The sequence below is a fragment of the Sceloporus occidentalis genome, unplaced genomic scaffold (genome assembly GCF_023333645.1).
Source record: "Sceloporus occidentalis isolate IW3139 unplaced genomic scaffold, rSceOcc1.0.p SCAF_8, whole genome shotgun sequence".
In the NCBI taxonomy this organism is placed as follows: domain Eukaryota; kingdom Metazoa; phylum Chordata; class Lepidosauria; order Squamata; family Phrynosomatidae; genus Sceloporus; species Sceloporus occidentalis.
In genome coordinates, this window is record NW_028316988.1 from 29,975,772 (window position 1) to 30,002,736 (window position 26,965).

Consider the following 26,965-nt stretch of genomic DNA (forward strand, 5'->3'; position numbering starts at 1 on the left):
CGCTCAGCTTTGATACCATGAATTGGATGCAAAGCTTGCTAGGGACATACTCCCTGCCTCTGTTCCTGCACTGTTTAGAAGTTTACTAAGCAGAGGTTACTAGAAGGCTACTCTTGCTGTCTTTCTTTATAGAGTCAGGAAGTGGTGGCTTCATTGGCATACAAATATAGTCAATTCTCCGTATCAGCTGGGGTTCTCTTCCAAACACACACACACACACGGATACTAAAAATCATGGGACCTCAATACCTATTATTGTCAGTGGACGCCGATGTGCGTGCGGCTGTGTTGGCGTTGCTGTGTGCACATGCTGCCATGGCAATAATGGGATGGAGCCATGAGGCTGGTTGAGGTTAGCCTGCCGATACAGAGCACTGACTGTAGAGCACAAATTTGGAGACCCATATTAAACTCAGCTACAGTTCTGAAAAGCTTACATTTGTGCCTCTCGCTGTCAACCTTGTAAGAATCTATCCTCTCCTATAATAGCTGGGGGTATGGGTAGAGGAAACGGATATCATTCCTTCTGATGTCTTTGCTGTAACAGGTGGATAGGTAAACCTCAAACCTCCAAGCCCCTAAGCTGGGCAGATGGAGCCATTTTTTTCCTCTCCAAAATTTTCTTGCCTGTTAAGCAGAGAGAGACAGCATGTGTGAAGCTGAGGGGAAGTTAATTACATCCTTGGAAAGACATAATTGAAAAACATATGACCATCTTATAGTCTTTTTAATAGTTGAATTTGCTATATATTATCTAGAGAGCAAGTATGGTGGAGGCCAGTCTTTGAATTCCTGTTCAGCCATGGAAACCCACCGGGTGATCTTTGGCAAGTCACGCTCTCTCAGACTCCGAGGAAGGCAGTGGCAAACCTCTTCTGAACAAATCTTGCCAAGAAAACTCCATGGTAGTTTTGCCTTAGGATCACCACAAGTTGGAAATGACTTGAAGAGGCACACAACAACAATATTAGCTCAAAATAAATGTGAAAGGGAAACCCAGTTGAATGTGTCTCAGGGTTTTTGTGGGTGACACCTGCTGTGGTCCTTCTTCCGCTTATCTGTTCAGATTTTCGCAATTGTCTTTTCACCGTCTCCCAGGATCTCTTTTTCCTGTAACTTTTTCAATTTGGGTAAAAGTTGCTTTGTCAGTGAACATAATCTGGAAATCTCTGTTTTAACTTGCATATGAGCAGCTGGTAACATGAAATTAAGGTAATTTACTATTTTCTGTTGCTTCCAAGCCTTTTCTTCTACTCATTGGTGAGCTGATGTCCCTTTACATGTGGTGCTGTTGCACCTAGACCTAAATTTTAAGGGAGAATTTCTAAAGACCTCTTAGCATTTTAAATGATGGCCTTTGAATATAACCATCTGTTTAACCTATTCACATGCTTCACAGAAGCTTACAGCATTGGTATGGGAGGTTTGGTGTATCTCCCAGGGGACTCCGGAGGCTTGTTGAGTAGCTTTGTCCAAAGTGCTGCTTTCCACCTCAGGATGTTGCTGGAGGGAAAAACTAAAGCCACATTAAAATGGTCCATCACCTTGCATTACAGACTCAGAGGAAGGTTCAAACAAAAATCCACCAAAGAGTGATACCTTTATTGTCCAACCAATAAATGTTGCTTGCAATGTTGCAAGCTTTTGAAGCTTCACTGCCTTCTTCATCAGGCAAGGTGATACAGAGAGGAAGGTTGTACCTCTATTGTATGTTGTCCTCTGGCATGAACAGGCAGAGGCTCTCCACTTGGTAGAATGAAACTCACTTTTTCTCTCGATAGTTCTTTCTCATTCTAGCCCCCCCCCCCCATTTTATCTTGACTTAGAGCTTGCAAAAATAGCTTTCTTACACTGCAACTCCCAGAAGCCCCCATTGACTATGCTGTCTAGAGGATCCTGAAAGTTCTAGTCCAAGCTCTTTTTATTAGCAACATTGTAAATCAGTTCAGAAATAATGACTAGCCGAAAGCCACTCAATGAACTTCATGGCTGAGAGGGGATTTGAACTCAAGTCTCCCAAGTCCTAGTCCAAAATGTTAATTCCTGCTGGATCCAGCTGTTGAAATAAATTCCAAGAGTCTGGTGTTTGTATCTGAGGTCATGTACGGACTTGTCTGCAGAAGTACATAGGAGGTTTCCTTCTCAGTATGGCAGTTGGTTAACTGAGCAGCAAGACAAGTTCTTCACTCCTGATCAAATAGGAAGATGTAAGGTGAAAAGTTTTTCTGGATTTATTTCCGACTATTTTTCTTTTATTGCAAGCAAGAGAATGCTATTTGGGGGTATTTTTGTTTGGCAGCATAGCAGTATCTCTTTTGATAGATAACTTTCTCACTCTTCCTCCATGGAGGCTCTTGAATTGGTAAATGGCATAGTGGTGCTCAAGTGAGTCCACAAAGGTTTTCACCAAACAGTCAGCATAGAACTTTGTCACAGACTGAATGCTTCAGTATGGAGAGTGAGTGAGAAGGAGCCATAGATTAACTACTACAGCGGTCCCTCTACATTCGCTGGGATTAGAGGTGAAGGACCCCTGTGAATGTGGAAGACCTGCAAATAAAAAGAAACTATTCTTTTTGCCTAAAAGAACACCTCTCTAGGAATCTCCAGATCCTCCAGAGCAACTCTGTTGACAACATCTGCCAGAAGTGGATCATAGAATCACACTGGAGGACCTAGAAATGCATAGAAGTGTTTTTGCATGGAACATCTAGGAGGTTCTCCAGCACAACTCTATGGTTAACTTCCAGCAGAGTGCACTGGAGGACCTGGATTCCTAGAGAGAACGTATTGATCAAAACTGCAAATAATAAAATCTGCAAAAATCAAAGCCACAAATGTGGAGGGCCAACTGTACAAGCTCCCCCTTCCCTTTTAACCAGTCGCCCACCTCTGCTTCCTAAAAACAGTACGATGGAATTGAAACCCAAGGAAGGCATCAAGACTGCCCTTTTCTTCCTGTTGGGAGATATAAGTGATGACTGAAGAACAGTGGTAAATCTTTTAAAAACGGTTTACATTTTAAACTGTTAAATTAGAAGATCATCATTTTAAAAACAAGATGTGAAAAAGAAAACTTGTTATGGAAATACCAAAGATCACAGTTCCATTCTCTCCTTATTGTCTGTCAGACCCTTAACAAAATTCTGAGGCAAGCATTATAAATGAGGCAATAAATAATACATGGTTTCCTACTGTGGACTTTCCAAAAGGCCTCAAGACTAGTGAATCTTCATTTCGTTTCATTGATATGCTGCCTTTCTCCGAATCAGTTCAAAAAAGCATAACAACAAAGTGTTAAAAGACAATTAAAGTCCCACATTAAACAATATAAGATCATCTATAAGTAATGCAAATGTTTGACATAAATAAATAAAATACATATCCCAATAAGAGCTTCCCTGGTTACACATTAAAAGCATGCTTAAATATGCTTGTGTTGTTGTAGGCCTTCAAATAATTTCTGACTTATGGCTACCTGGAGCTTTCTTGGCAAGAGTCGTTCAGAGGAGGGTAGCCCTTGCCCTCCCTGAGGCTGAGAGCATGTGACTTGCCCAAGTTCTGACTACCTGAATTCTAGAGTGTTTTCAGTGCTCATGTTATGTGTACACTCGTCCCTCCACATTTGCTGGTGTTAGGTGCACAGGACCCCCATGAATGTGGGAAAACCACAAATAACAAAAACAGTATGTTTTCACCTGAGAAGTCACCTCTCTAGGAACCTCCAGTGCAACACTGTGGTCAACAAGTGCCAGACATTGACCATAGAGTTGCACTGGAGGAGCTACAAATGCCTAGAGGATTGTTCTCCTTAGGAATCTCTAGGTCCTCCAGTGCCACTCTGTAGTCAACATCTGCCAGAAATTGACCATAGAATTGTGCCAGAGGAGTGACAAATGCTTAGTGGATTGTTCCCTCTAGGAATATCTAGAGCCTTCAGTGCAACCTTTGGTTAAAGTTGACCACAGAGTTGTGCTGGAGGACCTAGATATTCCTAGAGAGAACATATTAATAAAATTCATGAATAATCAAAGCCGCAAAAGTCAAAGCCGCAAATATAGAGGGAGAAGTGTACTGACAACTGCCAGCCCTAAAGAATTTATGTTTACCTTCTGTTTCTTGAGGAAGTAGCCAAGTTGCTTTACAATGGCTTTCTTTTGCTTCAGAAAATTTTTTAAGATATGTTTCAACACAAAACTGTTTGTTTGGAAGATAGGCCAGTAGAGATCAATGGGATTTACTTCCAAATAATGGGGTATAGAATTGCAGGCTTAACCTTCAGCAAGTGGATTGCTTAGTGCAGTGTCTCTGCTTGTGTACAGAGCAGCAAATAGAAAACGGCCTCTGAGCAGACAGTCCGTCCGCTGTGGAAAGTGCAAGTGGACAGTAGGGCCAGAAGTTTTGACTGGTTCTTCTAGGTTTATGGAAAGCTCTGTTTAGTTGCAAACCAGAATGTTTAATTGCTATGTTGATTGGTTGGGAGGTATGCTTGTCGTAAAAAGCATGTATTTCAGAATGGGAGACTTGATTCAAAGAAATGAGGGAGATGCTGTAGGAGCCTGTTGTAGGCAGAACAACAAAGACACTTTCAGCACTTTAAAGGCAACACACTTGATCTGGCATAGGCCAGGGGGAACCTGGATTGGTGTTGGAGGCCAAATTGCACTCCCCATCAAGTCAGCGGAATGGTTGTCATCACAAGCAAGTGGTTGTCATTAGAAGCCCAAGTCCTGTCCTTCCACTGATATTGGCGTATAGTCTTCTCCTCCTTCTCTAAACCTCTTTCAGATTGGAGATAACAAGTGAATGGCTTCCTTTTTCCAGGTAATATGGGTATTCTGCTCATGTTCTCAGGGGAGAATGCTGGTGTAAATGATTGCAGACTTGAGAAAGCAGTGAGATCTGCCTGCTCGAGTGTACTCTTTTTCCTCATTGGGATTGGGAATGTAAAATGGGCAGTTGGTCAGTCCTGCTGTTGTTTCCAGTCTCAGGACAGATATCAGCAGGTTCTCCCTGCTACTGCTTGCATTCTCATATGGAAATACAAGCAGGGGGATCTCAATAGCTCAGAGAATGGAGCTTGAGGAGAGGGTCTCCACACCTTTCACAGGCTGATGCTGGAATCTGGAATCTTTTGAGACTATAGGTTCCTCTTCACATTTTCATAGGCTACAGTACACATGAAGTGCTCTCCTTAGTTATAGTTAGAAGGTTAGAGGATGCATGTTGTTCTTCCCAATTGAAGTACAGTGGGTGAATGTGGAAAAACCACAAACAAACAAAAAAACCACTGTTCTTTTTGCCTAAGAGAAAACCTCTCTGGGAATCTCTAAATCCTTCAAATCTTATGGTCAACATCTGCCAGCAGTGGATCATAGGATCATGCTGGAGGACCCACAAATGCCTAGAGAAGAGTTCTGTCTAGGAACCTCTAGGTTCTCCTGCACAATTCTATGGTCAACTTCCAGCAGAATTGCGCTGGATGACTTAGATATTCCTAGAGAGAGCATACTAATCAAATCTGCAGATAATCAGATCTGCAAAAGTCAGAGCTACAAATATGGAGGGCCAACTGTAATTGTGGTTCAGTAGCTGAGTTTTGATGGCTTGCGTATCCTGTACCTTCAACAGAAATGATATCCGCTGGTGGGTGGGAGTCTGCGCCTATATGGAATGTTTAGGGGTGAATAGGGTTGCCATAAGTCAGGACCTCCAAACCGGGACAAATGTAGGGCAACATTTTCAAATGTAGGACACATTTTTAAAAAATTGGAGGACATGCGAAAAAATTGAGGTTTTTTTAAAAAATCTTAATATAAATGCATGTTTTTTAGGCATGATCAAAATGGAGGACATTTTGGCATTATTCCTAGACAGATGGCAGAAATGGACTTGCCCTCGGGTTCAACTGTACTTCTCAGAAGTGTGTACTTGGGCAAGGGACTGTGGTTTTTCTTCACTGCGCATGAGTTTGTAAAAATCACAGCAAGTTACATTGGCTGTGCCTTAGAGGCTTGTTGATATCAATATCACCACCACCATCATCATCATCACCACTATAATTGGCCAAGAAAGGCAGACTTGTTAGCATTCAAATCGCCATAAATACACAGAAAATGCACTTGCATATATTTAATAATAAAAAATAATTAAAAAAAAACAAGACAGGGGTGTATATATTTAATAATAAAAATTAATGTAATAAAATAAAGACAAGCAACAATAAAAATTAATAAAATAAAATAAAACAAGCAATAATAAAAATTAATAAAATAAAATAAAACAAGCAATAATAAAAATTAATGAAATAAAATAAAACAAGCAATAATAAAAATTAATGAAATAAAATAAAACAAGCAATAATAAAAATTAATAAAATAAAATAAAAACAAGCAATAATAAAAATTAATGAAATAAAATAAAACAAGCAATAATAAAAATTAATAAAATAAAATAAAAACAAGCAATAATAAAAATTAATAAAATAAAAAATAAAAAGCAATAATAAAAATTAATAAAATAAAACAAGTATTTTATATTTTTAAAAATAATTAAAAAAACCCAAAAAACCAAGGCAGACCTAATGGCCACTGACTCAGCTTTCCTCCAACTCCTCCTCTGCCCCAATTCTGCCCTTCAAGGCACCCTTCCTCCTCCTCCTTCTCCTCCTCCTCAAGGCTATGGAATCCTGGGAACTGTAGCTCTGTGGACCATTCAGCCTCTTGTCAAGAGAGCTCTGGTGCCACAAGAAACTACAATTCCCAGAATCCTATAGCACTGAGCCATGGATGTTTAAGGGGGGGTCAAGCTATTTCTGCAGCCTTTTGCTACCCCAAAGCCCTTCCTATTTACAAGCAAGGCAAAATCTCTTCCTTCTCCAAGCCATTGAAAACCAACCAAGTGGAGGGCTGATTGCTTCTTTCTCATTGGTCAGCTTCGGGAGAAATTTGCATATTACAAGTAAAGGTGTTTAGGGCCTCAAAAAACGATCCTGTGATAAAGAATTACAAGAATACTGACGTGGCAGACATTTAAAAGATGAGGCATTTAGACTCCCAGTGAAACATGAACCATTTATGGCCTTTTTTCCCCCTCACTGTAACCTGGAAAGTAATGCCTTTTTGAAGACAAATATACCAAGTGGGCTGGCAATAGCTCTGAGTGGCAGGTCTCCTGAAGACCTGCTCTCTAGGCTGAGCCAGGCAGGGAGGATGGGACACAGCCATGGGGAGGGGTGGAGCTGCCTCCAGGGCCTCGCAGGGGGGGGGAGTCCCGGGGGCAGGGCCAAACCGGGGTGGGACCGTGTGGCCCCGCCCCAAACCCGGAAAGTCCTGCCCCCAGGTGGGATATGGCAACCCTAGGGGTGAAGGATATTTACCCCTAAACACATTGTTGAAGAATATTTAGGGGTGAAGGACCTTTAATTGATGAAAAGGGCCTCAGCATCCTTGGTGTCACTCAGGAGATGTTCGGTATTTTTTGGACTCCCAGAAAGTCAGTGGTATTATTGTATTGATGCAGCTAAGGTAGTATTGAAACAGCACTGTGACCTGGATTGTGTGGTTTTTGCTGCTGCTGCTGCTGCTATTTATTTATTTAGTGCTATCCATTTCCATGGCACTTTAAAAACAGGTAGTGATCTGAGGCACTCGAGGTGTGTCTGTCCAGATTTGATCCTGCATATCTGTAGCAAATTCCTTCTGTAGGCTGTGGTATTCCTTCTGGTATTTCTCAGTGGGCTGGAGAGTTGACTCTGAATTGCCTAGATGTAGTCCTACTCCTTCCTGGTAAGGACAGCTTTTTGCTTGCTCCTTTGATTATGTTATCATTATTATTTTGGAAGCTACAGTTTGCTAAGAGGCTTTTATCTCCTGTGATGTGAATAGGGACAAAGGTTTTGCAAGCACACAATGTATATTGATTGCAGTAGTTCACAGAGACCAGGATGCCTCCTTATCACTCAGCAACAGTTTTTGTGAATGCTTGCTGTTAATAATGTCATTGTCTGTACTTGCTTCATTTTGGCCTCACTCCTAACCACTTTCTTCCCCAATGCCTTCCCTTCCGCTGCCTCTCTATCTTTATGGAGTGTTGTGTTAACGAAAGCTTATAAATTTGTTAGTTTTTAAGATGCTGTGAAATTATTTGATATTTTCAGTGAAAATTGGCTCAAATTTGTCTTGTTGTCATACTTCTATCAATTGGCCTTGCAGACATTTCTCTTTATAGAGGTGGGGGAGAACTTTGCATTGTTAAAAAGCAGGAGAGGCTTAGGCAGAAAGCTTTTCCCTTCAGAGCAGTGAGGCACAACATTCCCTGGCAGAGGAACCAAGGCGAAGAAATGAGAAGCTGAGGTGCTAAAGGCCAAGGACCCTTCTCAAGCCTCCACCTTTTGCTGCAGGGAAGTGTGCGTGAAGTAAACCCTGGCTTTACTTTCCCAGCTTGTGGAGCTGTGAGTCAGTGCTGCTGGTCTTTAGGGCCTTACCTTGGTCCTCTTGAAATGACTTGGCAGAGAGGTGTGTAGTTTAAAACAGTGTTAAAAGTTGCTGTTCTTGTTTAGCTGCTCCACTCTTAGAAAATGAATACATTAGTCTCTAAGCTTTCCATGTTGTTGTTAGTGCTTTGTTGTTGTTGTTAACCAGCCTCAAGTTTCATGGCAACCCTGTGGATGAGACATCTCCAAGCACCCCGTCCTCCACTGCTTTGCTTAAGTCCTGCAAATTCATACATTTGACGTCCTTAACTGAGTTTATCCATCTAGCCTATCTTTCTACTTCCTAGCGTTGTCTTTTTTCTGATGAGTTGTTATGTCACTTGTGATGTGACTGAAGTAGGACAGCCTCAGTTGGATCATGGCTTCTAGGAAGATTTCAGGCTTGACTTGTTTGTCTTTTTGTCTCTCCATGGTATTCTTAGCCCTCTTCTCCAGCACCACATTTCAAATGACTTGATTTTCTTCCTATCCATACTTTTCACTGCCCAGCTCTTGCATCGTACATGGTGATGTACTTAGGCCCTAAATAACTTTCGTTTCTTCAGTTAGCTTTGATAAGGAGTGGCAAAAGTTGGCTTGTAAAGGTGTCTTTGCATTGACATGTGGCACTGCCTTTAGAAATATTGACATTTGGCTCTTAAAGCACACAGTTCATGACAGCAGCAGGAAGTCTGCTTTGATACTAGTGTTAGAAAGGTGGATACGATAAATGGGACTTCTCAGTGCTGACCTTAGACATCTGGAACTTTCTTCCTTCAGGGATTCATTAGGCTCCTCCTCATCAGCAGATCTTCAGGAAAGCTCTCAAGACCCACTAGGTTTTACTGGCTTTTCAGTAGTTGGAAAGGTTTTAACTTTATAAGGTTTTTTTTGTCCTGAAGATAATGTGAAAGAAAATAAAAGGGGGTTAGTGTAGGGAATGATAGCCAAAAGGAATTAGGCTTGTGGGAGTCAGAAATAAAGCTTACAGAGGAAGAATGAACTAAAAATACTTGGCCTTGTAATGAAGTCTTTGTATTGACATGTGGAGCTGCCTTCAGAAATATTGATTCCTGGACATGGTTGACTGTTTTGCCCCATTTTCATCCTTCCACCTATATTAGGAAATCACTCCCATTTTAAAAAAATAAATGTCTAAGCTACAGTGGATGGTGTAGGCAGGTTCCTGACAGAATGTGTGGGAAGACTCAGAAGGGTAGTTCATTGGGGGGGGGGGGGAATGGAGTGTAGGCAGTGTTTAGAGAGCTGTGTCTGGTCAGGTGTTCTCTTACATCCCCTTCCCTTATGCATGGAGGCTGATGAATTTGGGTTAGCGGTGGGCTGTACTAATGAGTCAGAGTTCATAGCCATATTTGGCTTGTTGCAACTGAGCTTTTCTTTTTCCCTGTTTCTGTGTCTGTCTGGTGCATGACTGGAAAATCTGTTTTGCTTTAGGTCAACGGGCCTGATGGCATCCTCCAGAATGGGGCTGTGGATGACAGCTCTCAGAAGACCAGCCAGCTCCTTGCAGAACTCAATTTTGAGGAGGATGAGGAAGACACCTATTACACCAAGGACCTTCCTGTGCATGCCTGCAGGTAACACAGCAGAGCATGTCATATTCAAAGCAGTCACTCTTAATGGAAGAGACGAAGAGATTGTAGTTGCTTGGTTTCACTGTTTGCACCTGCTTAGCTATTGCCAGCCTCACACCTCTGAGATGCCTTGTACTGCAAAGCTTATCATCCTTGGCCTTGTTTGGGATTTCCAACAGGCAGTACGGTTGGGTATGTGGTGGCTTCTGCCAAAGCACTGCTTTGCTGAAGAACATTAAGATGCTGTAGTGCTCAGTGTGGAGGCCCTCAAGTAGCATTCACTTACATTAGGGTGACGTAAAGCAGAACTGGGACTTTTTTACACATGCCAGTTCTGGGTGAAGAAGAGAAGAATCTAAAGCAGTGGCATAGCAGTTTTCTGTGGCAGACTTTTACTGGCTCAACTTATGTTGGAAAGGACCAGGAGAAAGTCCCCTTACTTACCTATGCCTTGAAGCAAAATTGACTTAACATACTTCTCTTTGTGTTCTCCTCCTTAGCTACTGTGGCATCCATGATCCAGCTTGTGTGGTCTACTGTAACACCAGCAAAAAGTGGTTCTGCAATGGGCGTGGGAATACATCTGGCAGGTGAGCATCACAGAATACATTTGCCAGGCATCAACATCAGCCTTTTCCCCAGCCTGGTGTTCTCTAGCTGTGTTGGACTAGAACTCTCACAGTAGGATCTTTTTAGCTATGCAAAACCTCATGGTAGATTGCTTGCTTTGGGGAAGTATTAGAATTTTATTTTATTTATTGGTTTTATATCCAACCTTTCTCCTAAAATGGGATTCAAGGCAGCTTGGATATGGAGATCTTACCTTTGTGTAGTTGTGTGTGTTCTGCCATGCAACTGAGATTCTTCCCAAGCTCTTTATGCTTTCTGTTTTGCTTGAATATTTTTCCTCCATTATGGCTTGATACTGAGCAACTTTTAATTTAATTAGTTAATTCTTTCAAAGCTACTTACAGGCCCTCTCTAGGACTTACGAGGACTCAGTATTTTGGAGATTTCAGTGCTTCATAAATCAAATTGCCATAATGCATGAAAAACACAATGTAAGAGATTGTGTGTGAACTGTCTTTCAAGCAATTACACTAAATAGCACTGACTCAGCACAGTATCATTAAAACAGATAATTAGCACCAGATCAAAGTAGACATCATATATAGGTCCAAAAAGGGGCAGCATTGAACAAAAAATACCTTTCATTCCTGTGGTTGAAGCTTTGCAGTGATGGGGCCATTAGGAACTGCCACTGGAATACAGCTCTATAAATGCAGGGCATTTAAAAAACCCTGGCTCTGCCAGCTCTTTTGTCTGTACCTTTGGGTACATGTGTAACACATCTGGGGATGATCTTAAAATCAGGCTGATATAGATGTAACATAGATGCATCAAAATATTTAATTGCTTTTTTGCTCCACAGAGCTTCCAAAGTACTGTACAATAAAATAGATAAAACATTAAAAGAGGCACATTTAAAGAAGGTCTTAAAGCCAATTTGAAAAAACAAAAGCCACAGAATAGTACCTTTGAGGCGTTACAAAATGGAGCTTCTTCCTGCGGCACCATTATGACGTCGTGAGGCGCCCATGGCGCACCCGCGACGTCATAACCGCCGTGCCCCGTCTGGACGCTATGTGTCCAAGACGTAAACATGGCAGCGGCCGTGTGGAACGGCTGCTGCCATTTGTCACGGACTGAGTCCGTGGTAGGGAAAGGGGTGTCTAGAAGAGACACCCCTTTTTTAAAATGGGACGTCCTGAGGACGTCCGAAATGGCGGTCTATAACCCGCCATTGAGTTCCATATCAGCCAGACAGCCTAGAAAGATAACATTATCAAAGGTATCAAATCCCATTGAAAGGTCAGCACAGCCAAGTCTAAGTCATATACTAAAACTGTTTCTGTCCCAAAACTAGACCAGAGCCCAAGTTGGAATGGAATCTAATCAACTTGATTTTAGAAACCTCTAGAATTGTACAACTCATTTTCAGCGGTTAGTTTAAAGAAGATTAGATACTGGCCAATAATTATCTGGGGCTTTAAAGGACAAAGCAGGATTGTTGACCAGGGCAAGTGGCATTATGCAGTATGTATCACATACTCCAACCACTTTATCAGCATCCATTCTGCACTGTTGACATTTCCAAACTGTATTCATAGAGTACATTGCAATAGTTTAACCTGAATGTCACTAGTATGTGGGTGACTGAGAAGAAACTTGTTCTCTCTAGAGAAATTGTAACGAATGTATCAGCCTAAATTGATAAAGGCACTCCTATCAACTCTCTAACATCTATTGTTCTGTAAGGATACTGAATTCAGGACCAACAAAATTGGTTCTTTTTCGGGAAATTACAACCCATCCAAAACTAGTTATGAACTGTTTGTGATTGGTAAATTTCCATACCTTGTCTGGATTAACCACTAGGTTGTTGGTTTAACACGATTGTAGGTCAGGACCACATCGGAAATTGCTGGGTCTTTTTTTCCTTGGGAATCAACTGGGCAGAGCTGTTCTGTTGGTCAAGCCAGCATGCACTTTTTCTGTGTTTTCTCAGCCACATCGTGAACCATCTTGTGAGAGCCAAGTGCAAGGAAGTGACTCTTCACAAGGATGGCCCTCTGGGAGAGACTGTTTTGGAGTGTTACAACTGTGGCTGTCGTAATGTGTTCCTGCTTGGCTTCATCCCAGCCAAGGCTGACTCTGTCGTTGTCTTGCTGTGCAGGTAAGAGAACTTCCTTTTTTGGAAGTGGATGCAAAGCCTTGATGAGGTTTTCTGTAACTTTAGTAAATTTTGTAAACATTTTTAAAAAGCATTATGTTCTTATATGTGTATAATATAATATATTCTCTTCTTATATGTGTCTGTCTAAAATTATTTTTCTCCAATCTTTGCTGTGCAGACAGCCTTGTGCTAGTCAGAGCAGCTTAAAGGATATCAACTGGGACAGCTCACAGTGGCAGCCTTTGATCCAAGACCGCTGCTTCCTTTCCTGGCTGGTCAAGATTCCTTCTGAGCAAGAGCAGCTGAGAGCACGGCAGATCACAGCCCAGCAAATCAACAAGCTGGAGGAACTGTGGAAGGTGTGTGTTAGTGTTGGAAGTAGATAGCAGAGTGAGAAAAGGAGTCTAGAAGATACAGGAAGCCATAAGCAGATCTGTATTGTGAGTGGTACTGGGTTTGTTGTTGTTGTGTGCCTTCAAATCATTTCTGATTTATGGTGACCCTAAGGCGAACCTACCATGGGGGTTTCATGGCAGGTTTCTTCAGAGGGATTTTTCCATTGCTATCCTTTGAGGCTGAGAGAGGGTCACCCAGCGGGTTTACATGGCTAACCTGAGATTCAAACCCTGGCCTCCAGAGTCCTAGCCCAGTGCTCAAACCACTACACTATGCTGGTGTATTCTTGAGAATCCTGTTGTGCTTCATAAATCAAGTTTCTATTCCCCAAAGCTGTGAAAATAGACATGGAAGATAGGATCTGGAGCCGGAGAGGTGGTTGAAATAGACTTTAAGTTGTAAAATTCAGAACCTTGTCAAGCTCCTTGCCTTTCTTTTTGAGTCAGATGTCTGTGACATATTTAGCTTGCAGCATTTGTCACAGAGCAGAATTTGAATTATTTGGGAGAAGAATTCTAAAATGTTCCAGCAGCATTTACACAGTTGTGGTCAGATGCGGTTGTTTACTGTGCAAAGCATCCTGCCTTAGCCACAATAGGTCTAAATAGACAATGAATGAGCCATGTAAAGCAGTTAGAATCATCAGTTCTTCTCCATCTACTTATCTTTATTTAGTTTTCCTTGCCATAAAGATTGTGGGTTTTTTGAGGGGGGGATATCTGTATCCTGGAACATTTGTAATAACTTATTTCTTGATTGAGGAAGATCTGCTCTGAAACCTGAGGAAGGCCATACATCTTTTCAAATCTCTCTTCTTTGTTGCCACAGGAGAATCCATCTGCCACCCTCGAAGACTTGGAGAAGCCAGGTGTTGATGAAGAGCCACAGCACGTCTTACTCAGATACGAGGATGCCTATCAGTACCAGAACATCTTTGGGCCTCTGGTCAAACTTGAAGCAGACTATGACAAGAAGTTGAAGGAGTCTCAGGTAAGCTGTGGAAGGCGAAAGAGTTTGCCTCCTCAGAATGTTAGGCTTAGTGGTAATTGAAGTTGTTTTCAAGGCCCCACAAGTCATCAGTGTTAATAGAAATCACAAATTGTAAATACGTCATAGCTTTGGAAGGCTTTTGAGACAGAGTTGATGTTAACACCTAATGTATTCTTCTTTCTTCAAGGATCACAGAAGCTCCACTGTTTTCCTTCTAGAAGTTGCACTGACACTTTTCCCATGAGCTTATTTGTAAATTCATTGCCCATTCTTGAATTTTTGTCTTTGTTTGCTTATAGGTGCTTTATAATTTCTAACATTTTCCTCCCAAATGGGATTTAAACTTCCAATGAGAGTAAAGCATAAGAATGGTTTACGGATCCCCCACATAAAGCAAGGCCGCACTGTACTCCCTTTCAAAAGCCCTCTAACAAGAACTGTATGTTCCTTGGCTACCTGGGAGTTAGAAGAAGATGTATTTGATTTGCCCTACTTACTGCCCTCTTGCCCTGGAGGGAATTTAGCTTTTGAGAGAAGCAGATTTTATTTTTCTCCCAGCCTCCGTTCCCCAATAGATGGAGATGAGGTTTATGTCCAAGCTGAGTTATCTCTTTGTGGGCAATGAGTAGAACAAGAGCTGCATTTGGAAGGAAGCTCAGCTCCAGGAAAAAGAGCAAATCTGTTGAATCTTAGTTCACCCTTTTTCCTTATTGCTGCCTCCTCAGGATGTTGAGAATTTAAACTGAACTCAGCTCTGAAAGACTATTAGAGCATTCACTGCTCTTCCTGCCACTGTTTAAGCTGTATATTAGTTCTCCTTCCCCATATGTAAAAAATGACTATTTTTTTTATCTTTTAGACCCAAGACAACATCACTGTGAGATGGGATTTGGGCTTGAACAAGAAGAGGATTGCCTACTTCACCTTGCCAAAGACTGATTCAGGTCAGATTACAAGAATTGCATTAACAAACCAGAAGGATTGCTTCAGCTGTTATTTTTTTTTATTATTATTAACTAGCTGGCAAGACTCTGTACACACTTGCTACTCTTAAAGAGTAAAATCGATGCCAACTTCATAAATAGGTAAAAGCTTCTCTGTTTCTCCACAGATATGCGCCTGATGCAGGGAGATGAGATCTGCCTGAGATACAAAGGAGATTTGGCTCCGCTGTGGAAAGGAATTGGCCACGTCATTAAAGTTCCTGATAGTATCTTTTTAAGTTCATAAGAGGGGAGGATTTGGATCATAGAACCATAGAGTTGGAAGAGACCTAAAGGGCCATCCAGTCCAACCCCCTGCCATGTAGGAACACACAGTCAAAGCACCCCCAACAGAGGGCCATCCAGCTTCTGTTTAAAACCCTTCAAAGAAGGAAACTCCGCCACCCTCTGAGGGAGTATGTATCACTGTTGAACAGCTCTTACTGTCAGGTAGTTTCTCCTAATATTTAGGTGGGATCTCTGTTTCTGTAGTTTGAATCCATTGCTCCATATCCTAATCTCTGAAGCAGCAGAAAAGAAGGATTCTCCATCGTCAACATGATATCCCTTCAAATATTTAAACAGGGCTATCATAGCACCTCTTAACCTTACCAGTTAAGACCTTTCAGTCATATGGTGGGATTAATGACTTATAGATTTGTGAGACCAACTTCAGGTATTTGAAGCAGAATTAGGGGAAGTACCAGTTTTTCTTTCCTTTTCCTTTTATTTTCCTTTTTTTTTTTTTTTTTTTTTTTTGGTGCCATCTTAGAACATCACTTACTGTTGTCACACAAAAGAAGGAGAAGGGTATTTTACCACACACCTCCCTGTTCTTTTACTCAAAGGAGGTTAGAGTAGCTAATATGTTTTTTCCCCTGCTGGTCTCCCACTCTGGCTGCACACAAGGCCAGACTCATGATGTGGTTTCAGCAGTGGTAATTGCCATGTTCCTTCAGGTATCATTTGTTCTGTAGAGTAACATTGCAAGAAGAATATACTGGGTGGGACAGGGAAGGTGCTTTTGAAAGAATCTTGTGGCTTTTCAGAGAGGTTTCTACTTAACAAGATTTTGAAGATTATGGAGATGAAATTGCAATTGAGCTACGGAGTAGTGTTGGGGCCCCTGTGGAAGTGACCCACAACTTCCAAGTGGACTTTGTGTGGAAGTCAACTTCCTTCGACAGGTAGGAGAACTATTTTATTTATAAGCTAACTGTGGCTTGTGAAATACACTGCAAGAGGGTGGTGGGTAGGAGCTGGTAGGGCAAGCCCAAGTGCTGTGGTTTATACTGGTGCCTATTCTTTTCAGAATGCAGAGTGCCCTCAAAACATTTGCGGTAGATGAAACTTCTGTGTCTGGCTACATCTATCACAAGCTTCTGGGTCATGAGGTGGAAGATGTCATTATCAAATGTCAGTTGCCAAAGCGCTTCACGGCACAAGGGCTACCTGACCTCAACCATTCTCAGGTAACTTAATCCCGTCCCTTGGCAAAGTCAGGAGTTGGAGCTGCGAGTTATCCTGGTCTACTTTCCACCACTTGTGATTTGTCTCTGTGTGTGAACTCTCTTCTTTCTCTCCTCTTCAGGTGTATGCTGTGAAAACAGTTTTGCAGCGTCCCTTGAGCCTTATCCAGGGCCCCCCTGGGACTGGTAAGACTGTAACATCAGCCACCATTGTGTATCACCTGGCGAGACAAGGAAATGGGTAAGAAGAGCTTGTAATGTCATGGATTTTTTGGTGAAATACTGTTTAAGCAGTCCTGGTGGTGCAGTGGTCAATTGCCAGCACTGCAGCCACAAGGTTGTGAGTTGGATCCCAGGGCTCCAAGGTCCACTCAGCCTTCCATCCTTTCATAGGCTGGTAAAATGAGTACCCAGTTTGTTGGGTGTAATTGGCTTACACATTGTAAACCGCTTAGGAGTGATAATTCACTGATAAGTTGTATAGCAATGTACTTTCTATTACTATTGGTAATGTATTTAATGTATCAGGTAAGGAGCTAGCGGGAGGGGCTAGATGAATGTTGAGAGTGAGTGGTGGAATGTTTGACGGGATTTGAATAAGGTTGGAGGTTGACAATTGATCTGGTGTTGGGAGTTTGGGGTGAATTAGCAAGGATTATGGTTAATAGAGTCAGGTTTAGGATGTGGCATTTAAGAGCCTGAGTTGGTAGTTTTTGTAGATTAGATAAGAGTGTGAGTGAGAGTGAAATAGTTGTTTTTAATGTATTAAATTAGTAATTTTCCCCCTTATGCTCCCCTTCTGTTAATAAAGTGCCATTGTGAGTAGACCTTTGAAACATGGTTAGAGGTGTGAGGGAGAGCCTCTTATGAAGATTGGCTGATTTGATTCATTAACACCTTACATCTTTTTACTGTCTTTTTTCAAGGCCTGTACTAGTCTGTGCCCCAAGTAACATCGCTGTGGATCAGTTGACAGAGAAGATACACCAAACTGGACTGAAAGTGGTCCGCCTTTGTGCAAAGAGCCGCGAGGCCATTGACTCTCCAGTCTCTTTCCTGGCGCTGCACAATCAGATCAGGAACATGGACAGGTGAGAAGGGGCTCAGAATTTGTGTTTTTTTCCTGTCACTCTGTACCAGATAGGGATCTCTATATCTGCCAAAGTCTTCCTCTGCTGATAACTTTAAAGGGGACATTTTAGACATTTTTATCTGATTTTTTTTTAATCATTGCTGCCTGGACTATAATCTCAGCCAACTACTATGTGGGGTACATTTTATTTGTTGCTGTGGTTTAACTGATGACTTCAATGACTGGTGAATTTAAAACTAGGATGTGACTTCTTTAAAGATAACTCTTGGAGGGTCTTGGATAATTGAAGTATTATACAATTACTAGTGAGGTTTGTGTGTGTGTTTGGTTTTCAGTATGCCTGAACTCCAGAAGCTACAGCAGCTGAAGGATGAGACTGGGGAATTGTCATCTGCAGATGAGAAGCGCTACCGGGCACTGAAACGGACAGCCGAGCGGGAATTGCTAATGGTAAAAGTACCTTTTTGCTCTGATACTGGTCTTCTCTTGCATAGGGCCTGTGCTGGCAGCTAGTTAGAGCAAACAAGTTACCTATGTCAGTATCAGTTTGATAGAGGAGGTTAAGCCACTTCTGGTCCTACTCTATTCGAGGACATTCTCTTATCACCAATCCTGGTGGTTGTGAGATGCATGATAAAGTAGTGTAATAAGCCATAGCCTTCTGGGTATTTTATGAGGTGGGTGGGGTAATGGAGATTCCACACTGGACCTGCTCCTGATATTCTGCTTTTTTGTCCTTGCTCAGAATGCAGATGTCATTTGCTGCACATGTGTGGGAGCTGGGGATCCAAGGCTTGCGAAGATGCAGTTCCGCTCCATTTTGATCGATGAAAGCACCCAGGCCACTGAGCCGGAATGCATGGTTCCAGTTGTCCTTGGAGCAAAGCAGGTGGGACATAGCTGTTTACAAAGCAGTGGTATAGGAAAAATAAACTGTTCTGCAGTTCCTAGTGTTTGCAGCCATCTTTTATGTGCCAGGCAGTTTAAGTACATGAGAGATTTTGAAGCCTCTGAATGTTCTGAAATGTTTGCCTCTGTGCTTCGGGAAAAGAAATTTGCACTTGGGTTCAGAGGAAGTGAGATTAAGTAACAAAATTTTGCCTAAATTAAAATTCTCTTGCATTTTACTCTCTGACCAAGTGTCCTTGAAGGGCTATTTCTAAGGAACGTAATGGTCTTAGTAAGGGATAGGAAGGGGAAAGGATTCAATAAAAAGAGGGGGGGGGAGGAGGAAGAAGCAAAAGCACAGTAAACAGTGATGCCTTTATTGGCATCACAAAAATACATGTTGCAAGCTTTCGAAACTCCAGTGGCTTCTTCATCAGGCAAAAATGTTGGTAAATTCTGTATTGCTAAAAGCCACAAGCCATCACAGTTCAAAAACATTAAAATAATTTAAAATGAATAAAATACAAAGTGAATAGATAAACTAGAATAGCCATATTAAAAAAATCACATTTATAGTAATTATAATTATTAAACTACAGTGGGATCTTGTTATCCTCTGGAGTTTGGTTACAGCATCCCCCGTGGATAACAAATTCTGTGGATGCTCAAGTCTCATTAAATATAATGGTAGAGCAAAATGGTGTTCCTTATGGGAAATCAGTGTTTGCTATTTGGAATTTATACTTTTTAAAAAATATATTTTCAAGCCGTGGATGCTTGAATCCGTGGATAAAAAATCCGAGGATAAGGAGGGCCGATTGTAAGTTAAAATACCAGCTATCTACAACATTCCAAAATACAATTGATTTTAGTACCTAGATCATAGCATACTAGCAGCCAGGACATTTGCAACCATAACAGTGATGTAAACATTATTATCAGCTAATAAGATGCAGATCTGCTCAAGAGGCAAATGTTTAGAGATGAGAAGGAGAATATGATTAAGGAACTTTTCTCTAGGGGAAGTGTATGGGGAGCATTGTATCAGATATTGATAGATGCCCTCCACTTCACCTGTCTCACAGATACAGAGTTTTTGAGTCACAAGAACATTATTAGATCTCCCCTGCAAATAATCAGATGACACACACTGCAAATGTAAAGGTGTAAATGCTTTTCTGAGAAGGGCTAAAGTAAAGTGAGAAAAATATTGTTCCATTCCAAAGAATATTTTATACAGTGGGTACCATAAAGAACAGGCTGTTTGCGAAAGCATGTCTAGATCTCCCCATTTAGAGGTAAGTTAAATTTATTTTTAACCAGTTATTCGATTCTTTTGGAAGAATAATTTGGGAGGGCTTCTATGTTAATCCCATATTGATGTACAATCATCCTAAGAAGAGATGCTCCTCTTGAGCATCTTTTGTCAGCTTTGACAGAGACAACATGGATCTCAAGAAGAGCATCTCTTTTTATCTTGCTATTGGAGTTTAAAATTTTTATTTCCTGGAGTACCCACATGGCCAGAAGGAAAAGGGGCCTGCCTTCATGAATGTCCCTCCATTACCACCTGAACAGCGACATCCTGACAAAATTCAGGCTTGTGTCTTTTTTTTCCCCTGTGTGATTTTTAACATTTTTGCCTGATGCAGAAAACAGTGATTCTTCAAAAGGGAGAATCTGCATGGATTTTGTGCATTTTAGAAATCTGAAGTTCACTTTGAACCCACAGGCAGCCTTTTCTTTTTGGCTGTCACCTTATGGTCATGTATAATTTGATCTTCCCATAGTGGAGTGGAGGACTTACCCTGGATTTGGCTACATACATGTGTCTGCATGTGTGTGTGTGTGAAACAGGTCATACTATATTGATTTCTGACTCTTTATCTTCCTAGCTGATCCTTGTGGGAGACCATTGCCAGCTTGGCCCTGTTGTGATGTGCAAGAAGGCAGCAAAAGCAGGCCTGTCTCAGTCTCTCTTTGAGCGGCTTGTGGTGCTGGGCATCAGACCCATCCGTTTGCAAGTGCAGTACCGCATGCACCCAGCCCTGAGTGCTTTTCCTTCCAACATCTTCTATGAGGGATCTCTTCAGAATGGTGTCACTGCAGGTATAAAAGAGGGGAGAGGAAAGGGGAGAGGCTGGTAGGCAAACTACCTCTCTGCAGAAACACCAGGAGTCTAGAAGCTTCAGACTTCCTTTAGCTGTAAACCTCTCGCCAATACCATCCTTTCCCCTCAGACAAGTGAGCCCTCTTATCTGTCTTCCCTGGGGAGCCTAAGAAATTTGCTCCTTAGTCATCCCCACTGCTGGGTCTTTCCTCCAGAGCTGCCTGTACAAGTGCTGAAGCAAATGGTAGTGATCTGCAGATCATCTCCTCTGCTTCCCAAGCGCTGAGGCTATTTCTCACAAAGCTAGAAAGCACAAATGTGCCTGGTCCTCCCTTGAATGAACCTGATCTCAGCCCCTCCTCCCACCCCAATGAGGCTGAGGGGGCTGAGGTTGTGCCAGTGGCCTTAGGAGAGTTTTCTGCCCCCAAAGAGGCATTAGATGCAAGTGGGGGTATGAACATGGCGCATCCACCATTTGTGTGAGGTGGTTTTGAAAGAGGTCAGTTTGGGTGCCAAAACTAAGGTTCCTCCTAAGTGCCATAATAAATAATGCCCGTGTGGCTCTAGATATGGCTGTTTTGAGCATCAGCCCTCTGCTGGCCATATTCAGATCTCCAACTCTGTTTTATGTCTTTATTTGCACTGGTTCTTAATCCTTTTCATTCAGTGCCTTTTCCCATTGTCTAACTGGTTGCATCAAATTTTTAGAAAAATGGTTGACTGTTAACCATTCATATCTTCTGGTACATCCTTCGGCCAAGACAGCTAGGCCTTTGCATCTGCACTCCCCTCATATCAGCTGAATAGATCCTGCCTCTGCTCAGGAGGCTCCTCCAATTGCCTCAAGGAGGAAATCATCCTAAAAGTCTGCTACACCAACACATTCCTATGAGGATGATACTTTAACTCACCATCTTGGGATGTGCTGTACCACCTTGGGAAGTTCTGTTCAGGGTAGTTCTTCTGAACTTGAAATAATTGACAGATAGCTCATTGCTAGTAAATGCCAAGGCAGCCACAGAGGAAGCTTATCCTGGTTTTGTGTTCCCCTGCAGCGGACCGTGTGAAGAAGGGATTTGACTTCCAGTGGCCTCAACCAGACAAGCCTATGTTCTTCTATGTGACCCAAGGGCAAGAGGAAATTGCAAGTTCTGGGACTTCATACCTGAACAGGTAAATACTATGAAAGAAAGACAGAGGGCTCCAGCTAAACCCCTAGAAAAGGGATTTGGTATCTTTGCTGAGTGCTTCGCATATCTCCATCCTTGCCTTACTTAACAAGCTAAGTAAAATGAGGGGGTGTATTCATTTAATGCAAAAAAGAACCATTCCTGCTCAACTGTTACTTCATGATATTTTAAAGAGTGAAAGGAAGCTGGACTTCTTAGTGTTGTTGATCTAAAGTTCTGAAAATGTTAGTGGATGCAGTTAAATTTTGCATGTGAGTGGATTGGCAGTGGGAGGGAGAACATGATGTGTAACATCAAGTGTGAGTTGTTGGGACACTGCTAAATTCCTCTTGTCCATCCATGCCCTTGTCATCACTCAGACACTGAGCAGCCTGGTGAAGACTGTTTCTGGTTGTGTTCCCAGTTCAGATTATCTTGGGTCAAGGGATAGTAGCCTGCAACATCAACATAACCAAGCTGCCAGTTCCAGTGATTCCTAGAAAGCCCTGCTAGAGTAACAATAGCCTGTGAGTGGCATTAGTGACTAGTATTCTAGTAGTGTGTAAGTGATGACATCCTTTCCCTCTGGAGAGGAGTACAACATCCTACCTGTGGGTTGGTCCACCCCTTTCTCCATAGGCAGGAACAAATAAGTCTCTTCAGAGTGCTCAGAAGGCAGAGCAACTAAGATTTATTGTGTTGAGCTGGAATTTCAAGAAAGTTAAAGTATTACCACTCTATTGCTGCTTAAACACGCAAAAGAGAAACTGATTCCTTCCATCTATCCACCCGCTGCTTTTACCAAACAGAACAGAAGCTGCAAATGTAGAGAAGATAACCACCAAGCTGCTAAAAGCTGGCGCAAAACCAGATCAGATTGGGATCATCACTCCATATGAGGGGCAGCGTTCCTACCTGGTGCAGTACATGCAGTTCAGTGGCTCCTTACACACCAAGCTTTACCAGGTACAGTCTTCCCTGTGTGAGTTTGCCTGTGTTCCCTACAGAAAGCATGCAAGCTTCTACCCTTCATTCAAAGCAAAGCCCACAGTTGGATTTCTAGTTACTCTTCCTAGTGGGGAGCATAGAAACCTGGCTGCTGTTGATTTGCAAAGTGTGGGATACAGTGTAATACAAAGGAAGTGTGTTACTCTTCCAGCTTGCTTTATTAGTATAATTGTGCAAGGTGACTATTTTGTCCCTCATTCGAAGTTTTCCCACCACTTTCTGGACATTGTGTTGAATTAAAACAGAGAGAAAACTGGCATCCAGAAATTGTTAATTTCTGTTAACAATAAAATTTTAAATATGTAAGGCAGGTGATGCATGTGGTCACAGTGAGACAGAAAATTATCCTTGATGTTCACTCTGTGAAGCTGATGAGAAAAGTAATCTATTTTCTGTTTCATCTTTCTCCTCCTTTTCAGGAAGTGGAAATTGCCAGCGTAGATGCATTCCAAGGCCGAGAGAAGGACTTCATCATCCTGTCCTGCGTCAGAGCCAATGAACACCAAGGAATTGGCTTTCTGAATGATCCCAGACGTCTCAATGTAGCTCTCACTAGAGCAAGGTATGCGAGATCCCTTCCTGTGCAAGCCAGTGCTGTTTGCCCATCCCCTTTGCATCTACTCATCTGAGATGTTTGTAGTCTTCAGAAACTGGAACTTTACATTTTAAGTCTTGTAGCTGCTTGTTAAAAATCCAAACAGTGTTCTTCAGTGACACTGAGGTTGTAAGCTTGCACCAAAACTAAGTTCCAAAAATGAACTCCTCAGCCTTGGGGATTGTTCTCAGTAGATTTCTGGAAGTATACTGAATTGAGAATGGGCTGCTCTCAACATGAGCCTGCCTGAGAACTGTGTTCTTATCCAATTCCCTTCTCCATCTCCCCTGCTTTTGAAAGTGAGGCCAATGATGACTGGAGGGAACCTTTCCAGAAAGGCAGTGATGTATTTGCAGTGCCTGACAAAGACCCAAAATTCAAGTGTGTCAGCTATGTTGGTTTTTCATCCAGTAGTATTATGCTTGTTTAGGTTTTGTTCTGTCTATGAGATTTTTTAAATAACAACTTGTAAATACTTTCAATTTTGTTGTCTTTGACTCTGTAACCTGCTTTCAGAGAATACCAGTTGGTGAGCATAATGCAAGTAAAAAATAAACAAAAGCATGCAAACTTACAGCCTCATGAGCTACTGAGTGCAGCCAAGATTTTCCAGGCACCAGTGGTCACAGGCTACAGCCATGCCAGATATGCTTCCAACCTAACTGTGCTACATCGCTTTGACTTGGTCTCTCTAGATATGGCGTCATTATTGTTGGAAATCCAAAGGCACTCTCCAAGCAACCCCTTTGGAATCATCTGCTGAACTACTACAAGGAACAGAAGGTGCTTGTGGAAGGACCACTAAACAACCTCCGCGAGAGCCTCATGCAATTCAGCAAGCCTCGGAAGCTTGTCAATACCATCAACCCGGTAAGGCCCGGGGTCAGACTGTTAATCCAGAGAGGAGCATTGGTGTTGGGAGAGCTTTTGCTTGTCTTAGCTTCAGTGCTGGGAAACATAGAATAGCTTGAGTGCCAGGGTGGGGGTGTCTGTTGAGATACCATCTGCAATGAGTAAATATCATAAGCTTTCTTAACTGTGGTCCATCATTTGTGATTTAGCTTACTTAGGGAGCAGCTTTTGGAAAGGGTCTCTTGCACAGTTTTTTCTAGCCAAGCAGTTGGGGCCTTGGCACAGGGAGTAGAATCAGGGAAGAGGGACTGCAAAATTTCCTTCTGAAATCTAATGTATTATGCCCAAATTAGATAGCAGTTTACATATAGTTGCATGCTTCCTTCCAATCCAAAAAAGGTTTCTGAAACACTTCTGAGAAGAGTTCTGTCTTTTCTGTTGAAAACTCTTCTGAAAAGAAGCAAATTCACCTCTACTCCCTTTGTTTTCTGAGTACAGCTGTCCTGTTTTGAGCAACAAGTAGCTGTTTGAAGTGTGTGGACATTTAATACTATCTTTTTTTCTCCTGTGCGTACATGTGAGCTTAATTGTTTTTAAAAAATCATCTCCTTTCCTTAGGGAGCCCGATTCATGACAACTGCCATGTATGATGCCCGCGAAGCAATTATCCCTGGATCTGTATATGACCGCAGCAGCCAAGGTGAGAGATCTCAAGATGGAGATACCCAGTCAAAACAAGTGGGTCACTGACATCAGATCCAAACTAATGAAGTTGCCGTCTCAGCCGGTTTCTTGCTCTCATATTTTATCGGGGAAGCACATCCTTCTCTGTGCTTTTGTCTTTTGTGATCAGTAGGTCGTCTGTGTGCTGTAGATGACTGCTAAGCATTCAGTGGAGATTTGTACTATAGATTTTTCTTGTTCTATACCCTTTATATTTTTGCAGGAACAGAGAATAATAATGTCTGTTACTTGTAGCCCCATTGTGTACTCTTGTTGCCTTGAAGAGTATAGATCCTTCTGAGTTCTTTCTCCCCCATGCTCCTTTTCTCAGGCCGTCCTTCCAACATGTACTTCCAAACGCACGATCAGATTGGGATGATCAGCGCTGGGCCTAGCCATGTTACCGCCATGAATATACCCATCCCATTCAACTTGGTGATGCCTCCTATGCCACCACCAGGATATTTTGGGCAGGCCAACGGGCCAGCTGCTGGTAGGATACTATCTGAAATTGCTCTGTACTTGCAAAATCTTCTCTGAAATGCTCAGGACGCAGGATATAAAAAAGAATTCTAGTGACATAATTGTAGCTCTTTCGCTAGTGTAATTTATTTGATGTCTGGAATTGCCCTAAAACTTTGGCAAGTACCGTTCTACCTTTGCTTCTGGGCCAGCAGCTTTGAGCAGTCCACACAAGTTGTGGATAGAAGAACACACTCTTTCTCTCTTCAGTGGAAGAGCCTGCCTTGTGATTTCATACTGCTTCATAGCCAAAACTAGGGCAATTTTTGCAGGCTGTTAGCTTTCTGCTGGCAAAGACTTCACTGATTTCTTAGTCCTGCTTTGTGTCACAGCCATTGTGTTTTTACTTGGACCTTCCAATTTTTTTTGGTAGCTTTACTTTTATCCATTAAAAAGGTTAGATGTTTTCAGCGCTCCTAGGAATTCCAGCCATGAGAGTACCTAGAGCATAATATTGATTGACACTGAACTCATACACTGTGGTTAAGATGGCATATTAAGGAATCTAGCATAAAAAGTTCATAGGCAGAACTTGGCTTCCTATTTCCCACTCCCACCACCCAGGACTCAAGGTTTCTAGCAGTAGCCCCCGCTGACCAGCCATTCTGTGACTGGTGGAGAGCTGCTAGTGGTGGTGGTGGTGAAGTGTCTCATTGTTGTTCATAGCCTGACACAGACTGGTTGCATCTTTCTCTGAGATCTCCTGGGGTTATGGCAGATGATGTCACGGGTCTATGACTGGCTACAGATTGACTGGGGAATTATCTCTGTAAAACTACAAGTTGTGGGGTGGGGGTGCTTTAATCATTGCAGTGGGTGGAAGAGAATGCCAACCTCCAATGATTAAAAAAAAAAGATACATGGAGCTGTAAGGTAAAGTTGTGTTTGCATATTTTACTAGCTGGATGCTGACCCTAGTCAGTTTCTCTGTTTAATCTGTTTGTATACTTGTCCCAGGGGACAGCAGAGGCAGACAGCCTGAATTGGCAGCCCCTTCATCTTTTCTAGGCAGGAATTAGTCATGATTCCCTTCTAAGGAAAGGAAAGGGAGAGTATCCTTCAGGGACCAAGGTGGTTTCTGCTTTTTTGACAAGAATTTCTCAAGTCGTTTTCTCCAAGAATTTCTCCTGCTTTTGAAAAAAAGTTTTCTTCTTCTGACTCTTCTCCTTTAGGAATTCTGAACATCAGCAGTGCTGGGAAACATTTGGCCTACAACCCCCATGATCCCCAATTATTTCCCATAGTGGCTGAGATTTCTGTGAGTTGTGGTCCAACACACTTGCAGGCCAAAGGTTCCCCAGCCTGATTCTGGAAGCATCTGGAAGTGGTGTTCTTACATTATTATTATTATTATTATTATTA

The 26,965-nt window shown here is 42.1% G+C and overlaps 1 protein-coding gene across 2 annotated transcripts in view; it reads left to right on the forward strand.

Moving 5' to 3' along the window:
- LOC149308490 (regulator of nonsense transcripts 1-like) overlaps window positions 1-26,965 on the forward strand; it is a 42,029-nt gene that overhangs the window by 8,624 nt on the left and 6,440 nt on the right. For both annotated transcript variants that reach the window (XM_089535838.1, XM_089535837.1), the window contains exons 2-21: window positions 9,929-10,071; window positions 10,569-10,658; window positions 12,638-12,805; window positions 12,984-13,164; window positions 14,030-14,191; window positions 15,051-15,135; window positions 15,303-15,401; window positions 16,253-16,361; window positions 16,487-16,646; window positions 16,766-16,884; window positions 17,570-17,734; window positions 18,072-18,186; window positions 18,482-18,625; window positions 20,520-20,733; window positions 21,790-21,907; window positions 22,713-22,869; window positions 23,331-23,473; window positions 24,202-24,376; window positions 24,977-25,058; window positions 25,413-25,574. In XM_089535838.1, coding sequence (XP_089391964.1) covers window positions 9,929-10,071; window positions 10,569-10,658; window positions 12,638-12,805; window positions 12,984-13,164; window positions 14,030-14,191; window positions 15,051-15,135; window positions 15,303-15,401; window positions 16,253-16,361; window positions 16,487-16,646; window positions 16,766-16,884; window positions 17,570-17,734; window positions 18,072-18,186; window positions 18,482-18,625; window positions 20,520-20,733; window positions 21,790-21,907; window positions 22,713-22,869; window positions 23,331-23,473; window positions 24,202-24,376; window positions 24,977-25,058; window positions 25,413-25,574 — 2,791 coding nt within the window. The remainder of the gene's footprint in view (window positions 1-9,928; window positions 10,072-10,568; window positions 10,659-12,637; window positions 12,806-12,983; window positions 13,165-14,029; window positions 14,192-15,050; window positions 15,136-15,302; window positions 15,402-16,252; window positions 16,362-16,486; window positions 16,647-16,765; window positions 16,885-17,569; window positions 17,735-18,071; window positions 18,187-18,481; window positions 18,626-20,519; window positions 20,734-21,789; window positions 21,908-22,712; window positions 22,870-23,330; window positions 23,474-24,201; window positions 24,377-24,976; window positions 25,059-25,412; window positions 25,575-26,965) is intronic.